An 11,297-nucleotide genomic window follows, 5' to 3' on the forward strand; every position below is an offset into this window, starting at 1 on the left:
ACCCTTTCAAAAACAATGGAATTGTTTTTCTGTTTTTCTTCTGTCTTCCTCTGCTGTTGTTCACTCATTTTATTGCTCTTCTTCAGATCATCTAAAAGAATCAAAGGAATAGGAATAAGGAAGGGCAGAGCAAATCATATGAATCCATCTACATATATCAACAGCCTCTGATGATCAGTAGCGGTGATCACCTGCATGGTGCTTATCTAAAAGAAACTTCAGATATTTTGCATGGCTTTGATCTCTAGAAATATCACATGAAGGTACTCAATTAGTAAGGATGAGAAGACATGCACCTTGGAGGGCTACTCCCAGACGAAGTAGGTAACAAGGAGCAATGAAATAGCAGGCTCAATAAGAAACATTCACTCTCACTTTGGTGGTTATATTATATATTAGATAATATAATAATAAATAGATAATAGATAAATAAATGTTTTAATTTATTTAAAACATTTTTACCCTGTCCATCCTGATAAAATGTCTCAGGACGGCTTATACTAATTCAAAACAGTAATAATAATAAAATGAAATCAACAATAATAGACCAATGATTAAAGCAATAAATAGCAAGCAATAAATAAATAACCATCATAATTCTGCAAAACTAAAGGAAAGAAAATGCAACTGTAATCTTAAATCTTAAAACATCTAAAATCCGTAATTCTTAAAACGATGGCTGAATAAAAAGGTCTTCACCTCGTGCTGAAACGAGTATCAAATGGCGCCAGGAGAACCTCTCTGGGGAGCGCATTCCACAATAGAGGGAAGAGAGGGAGAATCTGCCTGTTGTTAGGGAACTGCAACCAGAGGAGGGTGTTGTCTGTACCTCCTGCTCTTGGAATTCCCATCGGCACGAGGGAGGCAGGATGTTGGCTAGATCCAGAGTAAGCCACTTATTTTCTACCAAGGGCTGCATTCCCTAGTGGGTACTTCGTCCTGATCTGGCCGTGAGGAGACCTCAACTCAGCTGCGGCCGCAGCCTAAGCCGAAAGCAGGAAGGTCATTCCTTCTCCCTTTGTTATTTTATTCATTTATGTATTATTTCAATTTGTATGCCGCCACAGTAGTCCATATCCGGGCTCTCTCCGTATCTCACAACAGTTAAAACAACAAAGTATTCTAAAACCAGACATATAACTAACCTATTTAAACATATTAGCAACATAACCAAAATATAAAAACATCAGAGACTTAAAATATTACATAAACACACTAAAATAGCAAACATTTAATTTAAACCAAGAATAAGAATGGGGTCAGTTAAAATCAGCCACTAAAATCCATTTTTACAATAGCTGGAAAAGAAGAACGTCTTTGCTTGGGGCCAAAATGAAAGCCGCAATGGAGGCAGGTGCACCTCTCCGGAGAGCCTATTTCGTAGCTTCTCCGCCACCCTCTTTTCTCCTTTGCCCTTCCCAACCAGGAGGCTGTCAGGGATCTGGCGGGAAGATCAGTGAATCATGAAACTGGGCTGAGGGCCATCTGAACTGCGGTCTGGGGTTGCAGGCTGCCCACCCCGGATCAGCCCGATTCAGTAGGGCTCCTCTGACATTAAGGCAACAGGGAAGCCTTACCTAGAGAGGCCAGGTTTCTGCAGTTCTCCTCCATGACTTCTCTGTGCAGAGCCCTCTGGTCTGGATCCAGCAGAGCCCACTCCTCCTCCGTGAAATCCACCAGAACCTCTTCAAAGGTCACCTGGTCCTGGCAGGAAAAAACACACACCATTTTCTTGTAGGACTTAATCGAACAGTCCAAAAAGGCAGTGATGGGGAACTGGGTCTTCACAGCTGCTCTGAAGCAAGGGAAAGAGGCATCTCTTTCGGGAAAGAAGACAAGCAAGGGATAAGGCCACTTGGCGTGTTCGCTCTCCCTTTCCCAAGATCCCTCCCATACCTGTTCCGGTTGCACACAAGTTGCCTCCACTCCACTGTCAAGAGAAGGTGGCCTGGAAGGAACCCAGCGTTTCGTATCACTTTCTCCAAGTGTCATTCCATTTCCTGTGAAGAAGACAAAGAAGGTGGAGACATGTTCTATACCTTGCCATCGTTTCTTGAGTGAAATTAAGCACTTTGCCCACAGTGCTTGAGGTACACAAAATCATCTTCAACTGAAAGTCAACACTTTTTAAATTACATTAGAAAGGGAATAGCAGGAAAGCAGAACTTCTTTTAGCTAAGAGCCTGATTTGAAGAAGCTGCTAGACACCACGTTCTAGTGGCAAAAGGGGCGATGCCAAAAATACCAGTGCATCTTAGCTCTAGAAACAGGTAACAATTTGGAATGACAGAAGCGTCACACGTGAGCTGGGAAGCCATCTCTGCTGGTTGGGAGGAAGGGGGTGGAGCCAGGGAAGGGTGAGTAGCCACCTGGGGAACACAGGTAGGGCAGGTTTGGCTCCTGAGGCTGAGGATTTGCACCTGAATTAGTGAAAAGTGTGAGGAGCGATGTGCAGGTTGCTCATGGATTTCAGGCATATCTGAGAGGAGGAGACCATGCTGAAATATACCCATCCATCCCTACCTGGAGAGGCAGCAATTTGGTCACCCTCCTGTACGATCCACCTGAACAGCAGCTTCTGGGTCGTGTCTGAGAGAGAGCTCTCTGCTTCAGGGACGTCCGCGGGTCCTTTGGCTAAAGACATCTGTACAGGGAGGAGGAACAAGAAGTAGGGACAAGGAGCCAGTGAACGGATAGGACAGGAAAGCCCAATGTTAGATCTCCTCCTGAAGTTATTGTGACTCCCAACACACAATCATGTCTCTGGCGATTATCCATGGATCCCACCCTCATTTAGAAGAGAAGCAGAACGCGGCCTCTCAAACTCCTTCCTCAAACCAGCCAAGACCCCCAAATGGTCTTTACTTCCTCTGTGAGCACGGGAAGGTCGGTGCCTATACAAGCTACTCTGGTCCGGCGGAGATAGGGGTGCACAACCCATGAGATGCAGGTGGGCCCTGAAGGTGCCTTGTGTAGCCCCCCTGCTTCGTTCACACCAAATGCTCGCCCTCCCCCACCCACTGGCATCTCACTTTGGACACAGACAGAGCGAGAGAGAGAGAGAACACACCGGCATGTGCATGCATGCATATGTGTGTTGCGCCCCAGTCCTGCACTACCGTTGTTTCCCCCAAAATAAGCCCTAACCGGAAAATAAACCCCAGCATGATTTTTCAGGATGCCTGTAATATAAACCCCACCCCAAAAATAAGCCCCGGTTAGGAGCGTCAGCCAGCTGGACGGGGAAACACAGGAGTACTTCCGTTGCAACACACGATAGACGTATTGAATTATAAAATAAATATGTTAATACATAATTAAATAAAAATAAATAACATTATTGACATTAATACTTAAAATAAATGATAATATACATTATAATTATTCGTAAATACTGAAGCAGGCACCTTTGGATGAGAGGTAAATGCCTGTGTAAACAGATGAATGCGAGACTTATTGCCGAATGACCAGTCAGAGTACAGACACAACGCATGAATAACGTCAATACATTGTGTGTTGTAATGGATGCACTTAATGCATGGATGCAACATGCAAGATGGGTGCAAAAAGAAAGTTATTCCGTCGAGTACAAGAAAGGAACCATGGAGGACTCTCGGGGCAAGAATCTTCTGGCTTTCATAAGAAAAAATAAGCCCTAATGTGTCTTTTGGAGCAAAAATTAATATAAGACCCGGTCTTATTTTTGGGGAAACACGGTAATTCAGATTTTAAGGCCCAACAAGTTGTGAATCTCAGTGCTATGAGGACAGCGTCACTGACTGAAGAATTCCTCCGTTCCTGGAACTTCACAACCCTCTTTAAATAAATCCCCACAGAGAACGTGGTTCCCATCTTAGAACACTCTCCAAAGGCAGGTGTGACAGGCTGGGACACCCCTCCTTTGGATGACTCCCAGGAAATGTATGGGCTACTGGCGGGGCTATCTGTGAAAGCCTTGCTCAGATTATGCACCCTGCTGGCAGTCGGAACGAAAGCATCCCACCTGTGGCTCCTCCTGCCTCCTGTCCTCGGCCTGGCTCAGGAGGAAGCCCTCCGCCAGGGCCACCGCCTGGGAACTGGTCTCCGCTCCGCACTCCCTCACCCAGTTCGCCATCTCCGCTGGCAGGATGGCCAGGAACTGCTCCAGGATCACCAGGTCCAGGATCTCGGTCTTGGTGCGTATGTCCGGCTGCAGCCACTGATAGCAAACGTCATGCAGCCGACTGCACACCTCCCGGGGCCCCTTGGCCTCCAGGTAGCAGAACCCCCGGAAGTTCTGGCGCTGTGCATCCGAGTCGGTCTTGTCCTCATCCAGGATCTTCTGCATGGTTCTTTCCCAAAACTTGCTGCTGCTCCCAGCCTGGATCATAGGAGGGCCTTTTTCTGCCCGGGAGCCGGCTGCATCCTGCCCCTCCATCTTAGAAACCAGCTCCAGCTCGGCCTCCAAGCATCTCTTTGCTCCACAATGGATGGTGCTCCTAAGGCAAGGGAGGGAGGATGGAGAGGAGAGCAAGTCTTGCTCGATCAAGTCCTGCTTTATGGAGGCATCAGAGTCTCCTCATGCTTTGCAAGAAGCACGGTGGTGCCTCGGCTCACGAACTCAATCCTCTCCTGGATCTGGTCGCTACCCAAATTGGTTGCGAGCCAAGGCAAATTCCCCCATCAGGCTCAATGTAAATAAGGTTAATCCGTTCCTTAATTATTTTTTTAATCACAACAATTTGAAACAAAGTACAGTAGAGGACACTAACCTAGGTGGGGGGGGGAGGTTATTGTTTGGAGGGAGAGTCCAAACCATAATCGTGTGATAGCGATCATGCTTGGGGGGTGGGGAGATGGCCGCAATTGCGGGCGGACTCATGCCGGAAGGAGGGGCACAATCGTGGGTGCACACAGGGGGGAGATGGGTGCGATTGCAGGCGTGCTGGGGGGGGGATGGGTACGATTACGGCCATCTCCTCACCCCCCCCAGCGCGATTGCGCAGGGAAGACGGGCGCGATCGCGATTGTCACCCAATGAGGAGTTCGCGACCTGAGGCAAATTTTTTCTGAAATTTCTGTTCGTGACCCGAATCGGCCATGAACTGAGGCGTTCGTGAGCTGAGGTACCACTGTACTGGTGACTGGATGTTCCTCCTGTGAGAAAGGTCACTGAACTTCCAGACTCAAAAGAATTAGTTCCAGAGAGGGAGCCATGTGAGTCTATGGCAGCAAACACAATGGATTGTTGTAGCACTACAACAACTAATAAATTTATTCCAGTATAAGCTTCTGGGGACAGCGACCGGAAAGGCAAGGGTGGAGCTCCTCCTTACAAGAACCACAGACCCAGAGTTTCACCTGGCTCAGGTTGCCCTGGGTTACACAAAATGCTCTATGTGGTTTATTTAACCCATGGTTTGTGGCCTAATCCAGAGTTTGTCTAGCAGACAATCAAACAAGTCCTTGGGTTGTCTGTTTCATGCTTCCCTGGCCGGCTTCCTCCCTGCACCCCAAATACAACACTGTAGTAGACTGGCTAAATTTTTTGAGGGCCCTTGCTTACTGCCTCCATACCCTGGCCAAAAAACCCACAAACAACCCACACTTCTAGGTTCACACCACAAGATGCAGCCATCAATTTTGATGGCTTTAAAAGAGGACTGGACAAATGCATGGGGGAGAAATCTTTCCATGGCTACTGGTCCTCAGGGGCAGGACATGCGCACCAGTGGCCAGCAAATACGATTGGAGGGTCCTGATCCATTCATGTCCTTCTGTTCCTGCTGACTAGTGCCTGGGTCAACAGCGCTGAAGGCCTACTTTCTCACGGAAACTGGGACTGATAAGGGCACACTCCCTAGCAATTGTCCTTTGTGTGCAAGCTGTGGCAAATGGGCTTTGCTGCACGGGGTGGTATACAGACACCCCTTGCAATTGACATGGGCATTTTTTTGCTTTTGTTGAAGTCTATGCATAATTCTTAGAAAGCCTTATTTTCATATTCATACACTTCACAAGCATCCATTGAAATGAATGCACTCAAATCTATGTAGCTACGCCTTTTCCCGTCCTCTTTTTTATTTTGTGGAAAGGCTACAAAAAATGAATGATAAAAAGCCTTGGTCAGCAGATTAGGGTGTGCATCAGAGTGACCATCTGCAGTTGCGTACAGAACCGCTGATGGAACCAGCAGAGGGACATGACAATGAACATGGAGAGGTCTGAAAAACATAGTCTCCCAGGGAGTAAAATAAGACAGTGTGTTTAAGAACATGGTTTAAAATCTAGACTTAATTTCACACACGACTCATTGCTGAACTTTCGTGAAACACTGTGACTTGGATGCAGGATGCGCAGGAGGTCGGGCCTGATGGGGAAGGGCTCCCCACATGCCACAGCTCAACCCATTCATCAGAGGCCTCCTGTGGCATTTTCAGGGTGCCGGAGGGGCTGCCATGGGGGGAAAGGGTGGGGGAGTTCAGTACTGCTGGTACAGCCTGTCCGGCTTAAACCAACCCACCAATTATGCTTCCTACCTTGTTCTGCTGAACGTAATACATTAATTTTCCAACAACCCTAGTTTGTTTTGATGGCCTTAGTATTGTAGTCTAGCATAAAAAGTGTCTTGCATTTCTGCAAACAGACTCGGCTGCAAACAGCATAAAACAAACACCTAGGAAAGAGGAAGTTAAGCAAGTGCCTAACAGAATTAGTTCCAATTGTGTGGGGTTTTTTTTTTAAGGTGTATTTTTTATCATTGCAGGTTGATGTGTTGTCTGAACCCGGATGCATGATCCCACCATAGGTAAACACAACCAGTGGCTTGCTGGGCAGAACTGGAAGCTCCTTGCTTCTCTTTCTGAGCTACACCGGGCAGGCGTCAGGCCACCAATTGCAAAGCACCGCTTAGGGACAGCTGGCGTGGGTTTTCTTTTGAAAACATGGGTGCAAGGTCCCAAAGGGCACAAACACCAGCTTTTGCCACCTCTGTTTGGACAGTGCACAGTGCCAGTCCAAAGGGTCCTGACGGCACAATGGAGAGGTTTGCAGACCATCAGAGCTATACACTAAACATTCATCTTTTATACAGTTTATAAACACTGCCCCCCCACCCCAGCCAGGTTTTCTTGGCAGGCGATCTAGCAAAAGAAATGGGCCAGGGAGGGTGCTCTCAAGCTTCAGCTGGGGAAATACCCATGGGGGGGGGGACTGCCACAAATCAGCAGCTGACGGCCTCTTTCCATATTTCCCCAGCCGAGCCTTGAAACCCAGCCATGGGTGCCTCAACAGGTTGCACTTTAGCCCAGACTGTTTTAAACACACCTATTTATTTTTACACACAGCTTTGCATGCAAAAGGCCAAAAAACAAAAACAAAATAAAAAAGTGGGCAGCTGCAGGGAGATCCTCCAAGCCAGAGTGGCATAGAGGTCTGAGCGCAAGACTGGGACTCCAGAAACGCTGGTTCTCTTCCCTGCTCAGCCATGAAGCTCGCTGGGTGACTTTCAGTCCTCAACCTAATTTCCCTCCCCATGGGGAGCAGGAGAATCACAAAAACCAGGTTGCTCGTGGCTCCTTTTGAGCCTCGTTTACCTCCATGACCCTCCTCACAGTTGCCGTTAGCTGGAAAAAGGGGTTATACCATCTGCATTGTTTATTAATCTAAATCGTTTCATATGGCTGATTTCTAATTAATATAACATTTCCTTTACGACACTCTGCCTTTTAAATTATGTTTACTGCAAGCTGTAGTCATTTTCAGTATTTATGCTGTGGAAATTCGCACAGAGAATGAGATGTAATGATTATGACAGATTGATCATGCTCCTGGCAGTTACAATTGGGTGGCCTCCTCAGAAAATTATTGTGGCTTCCTAGAAAAATGGCGCTTCCCATGCCCCCTCCCCAATATGCTGAGAACCACGGATGTAATCCAAGTCAGGTTCCTTGCAAGAGGAAAAAAAGGTCAGACACAAATGTAACAATAATAACCGGTGCTGGTGGGCCACTTTGGGAGCTGACAAAAAAGGGATTGGCAGATCTTTCACAATCACCAACAAACAAGCCCTGTGGTGGTGGGCCCCATAGGCAATTAAGTTATACTGTTTGGTAGCAAATTCATGATACTGCAATCAATGAGCTCCACTTGCATTTAATAACATTTCAGCTGCACCTTTTCCATGTGTGATCTGGATTTCTGCTCCCGGCGTATATACGATTGCTTTAATCCTGTCAGACCCTTAGACTAGCCTTCTCCAGCCTATCATCGTCTAGATATGAGGGCCTACAACTCCCATCACCCCCCGCCAGCAGCGAGCTTTCTACCCGGTGCCTTTCCAGCGTGATGAACTCAAACTCCCATCCACCACAGCCTCCACCCGTCCCTTACCTTGGACCTACAACTCCCGTCTGCCCTAACGAGCAGCGAGGGAGGACGTGAGCCGTAGCCCAGCACAACCGGGGGGGCTCAGGCTGTCCTGCTCGGCGCCCCCGAAACGAGGAGGACCGCAACTCCCACCCGACAATTCCAGAGGGCGCTGGGTTTGGGAAGGCGGCTTTCCCCGGTCCGTGCGGGCGCCAGCGGCGGCGGCGGCGGCGGGCCCCCTTCCTTCGCCCCAGCTCGAGCGCGGGCCCGGCCCCCGCTGCGCGCCGCGCCCCCGATCCCCGAGGCCGCCCCGCGCGCCGCACTCACCAGGCCCCCCTGCGAGCGGCGCTGGGGGCGCGGGGCTGCGCGCACCGGGCGGGCGGGCAGGACGTGCGCGGAAGCGGGCGGCGCACTGGCGCGTCTGCGCCCTCCGCGCCCGGCCCCTTTGCCTTTCACCCCGGGATGAACTCTCCCCGGGAAGCGAAAAGGGGGCGCACGCCCTGCGCGCTCCGGATCCCCGCCCGGCCAGGGCTGGGAGGAGCGGGCGCGACTTCGTTCCCCGCGAGAGGTTCCGGCTCCCCCGCTCCGGATTGCGCAGAGCGGTGGCGCAGAGGCTGTGTGTCTCCTTCGCGCCCGCTTGGCTTTTCCCGCTCCTCTGCCGGGGCGGGATGGTGCACGTCGAGGAGCCTGTGTGGGGAGGGGGCGGCCCCGTCCTCCTCCTTTTGGGAAAGCTGGATGGGGCCTGCCGAGCTGCCAGAGAGGCCGGAGAACGGGAAGAGGCTAGTGCACGGCCGCCCCTCTTCTCCGCATGTCGTTACTGCACTGTATTTGTATGCCGCCTCTTTTCCTCTTGAGAGGAGCGCAAAGCGGCTTGCACAGCTCTGTTTAGTGTGGGAGACGCAGGGAAAGGAGATCGGGTCGGCGCACGCAAAAAGGCGGCGTGCCTGGCCCACACGGCGAGGCTGCCCGGTCCATTTCCTTCTTTTCGGCTCCTCCAGCAGACGGAATTTGGAGGAAATAGCTCTGGGAACAAATGGGGCCGCTTCCAAAATATTGTGCTTATCGTTCGGAGTCGCTTCGTTTTATGAGTCGCTTTGTAGCTAAAGTTCTCGGGGCGACGGGCATAATAAAAGCAAATGCTATGACACCAAGCAGTCCAGAATTATTTAAAAGAGATAGATACCGAGCATCTAAAATGTGGAAGACTTCTAAATGCAGCAAGAGATTTACTAAAAGCAACAGTTTAATGTTCTTTTAAAAGGCACAAGAGATGCTTAATGGCCATGTGAATGGAGGGTGGGTTGTAGCTGGGAAGATGCCCAACCGGATATCCTTTATTTCTTTTCATGGAGTATATTTCATACTATTCTATACTATTCATTACTCTTTCTGGGTTGTTCAGAATTTAATTTATTATGGTCATAGAACCACATCAGGCATGATAAAACATAATACAACGCCATTAACAGTTTTAATATTTTTACAAAGTTTAAAACAACATGTTTTCAATATACTTAATGACTACACAGAAAATGCAACTTTTTCAACTAGCAAAACATAGATCATATTTTAAAAAATCTGACTGCAATAACAGGAATTACATCCACATCAGGGGTTTAAGATTTAGTTGTAATTCTTTCAGGATACAATCCTATGCTTGCTTAGACAGAAAAAGTCTGCAACAGTGTGATGTGGTCCAGAAGAGGGGGGGATGCTGTTTTGGGCTGCATTACGAGAAGGATCACTTTTAAATTGCATGTAGTTTCCCTTTACTCAGCACTGGTTAGGCCTCATCTGGAATAGCACATCCAGTCGTGGGCACTACAGATGAGTTTAAGGAAGATGCAGAGAAGCTGGAAAGGGTTCAGAGGGGTTCAGAAGAGGGAAACTCTGGGGACTAAAAACGAGTCCCGCGAGGAGACAGTGAAAGAACTGGGCATGTTTAGTCTTGAGAAGACTGAGGAGAGATAAGACGGTGCTCTTTAAGTACTTGAGAGGTCGTCACAGAGAGGAAGGCTCAGCTCAAGGCACTTCAGCGGGGCTGTAACGTTCCACAGAGGGGGAGATATATTCCTTCCACCCAAGAGTTAAAAAGCAGGATGTCTTGGCTGGGTAGATCTAACATCAGCAAAAGGAGTATTTAATTGTTTGGACCCAGTATCTGCCTTTGGCAAGAGGAAGGAACCTTCTGGGTGTGGTCTGCTCACAGAATAATATTTGTATATAATGATAATATTCAATATATACGATAATATGTGGGTATCTTAGAATCATAAATAATAGGCTTGGAAGGAGCTTATAAGGCCATTGAGTCCAACATGCTGCTCAATGTAAGTTAAAGTATACAAAATGTTTAATTTTATAATATCTGATGAAAGTTTAATAATATCCAGTAATATTTAATTGGTTGGATCCAGACCTACTGTCAAGACCTGAGGCAGCTTCAGGGCTCCCTCTGCTGGCCAAGGGCCAGTGGAGCACCTCTGGCAGTTGCAGGATTCTGTCCTCAGCCCAGTGCAGCTGCCGGGGTGCTCCTGAGTTGCACCTGGGGAGCCCTGGGGAAGAGCTATAGAAGAACCAGCTCTTCCTCTCAGAAGCTGCCTCAGCAGTGGAGGTCTGGTGGGCATATCGAGAGTGGAGCTGGCTGGTGCTGGAGGTCAGACTAGATGGCCCAGGAGGCCCCTCCTGACTCGCTCTGTTTCTGTGTCTCCTGTTGTTGGTGAAGCCCTTCCTGGTCTGTGAGACCAGGATCTCTGCTCCTTCCTGCCTCCCCGTGTCCTGCCTGCATCTCTTCTCTCTCTCGCTGGTCTGCCTCAGTCCTCCGACCCTTGACTCACTTTGGACTACGCTACCATTTCTATCATCATGGGGGATTGGAATGCGAAAGTAGGAAACCAAAAGATAACCGGAATAACAGGCAAGTTTGGCCTTGGAGTACAAAATGAAGCAGG

General features: G+C 48.8%; 1 protein-coding gene across 1 annotated transcript; it reads right to left on the bottom strand.

Annotated features, from left to right (window-relative positions):
- Positions 1 to 2: 2 nt before the first annotated feature.
- On the bottom strand, positions 3 to 8,739 carry LOC123033901 (zinc finger protein 213-like; the record flags this gene model as incomplete). The annotated part of the gene is made up of 6 exons (XM_044450807.1): positions 8,674 to 8,739; positions 4,004 to 4,478; positions 2,524 to 2,644; positions 1,897 to 2,000; positions 1,578 to 1,704; positions 3 to 91 (listed from the first exon to the last, which is right to left on the bottom strand). Coding segments are annotated over exons 2-6 (855 nt in total), but the record flags the coding sequence as incomplete, so codon positions are not given.
- Positions 8,740 to 11,297: the final 2,558 nt, after the last annotated feature.

The sequence above is a fragment of the Varanus komodoensis genome, unplaced genomic scaffold (assembly GCF_004798865.1).
Source record: "Varanus komodoensis strain SLA01 unplaced genomic scaffold, ASM479886v1 scaffold689, whole genome shotgun sequence".
NCBI lineage: Eukaryota > Metazoa > Chordata > Lepidosauria > Squamata > Varanidae > Varanus > Varanus komodoensis.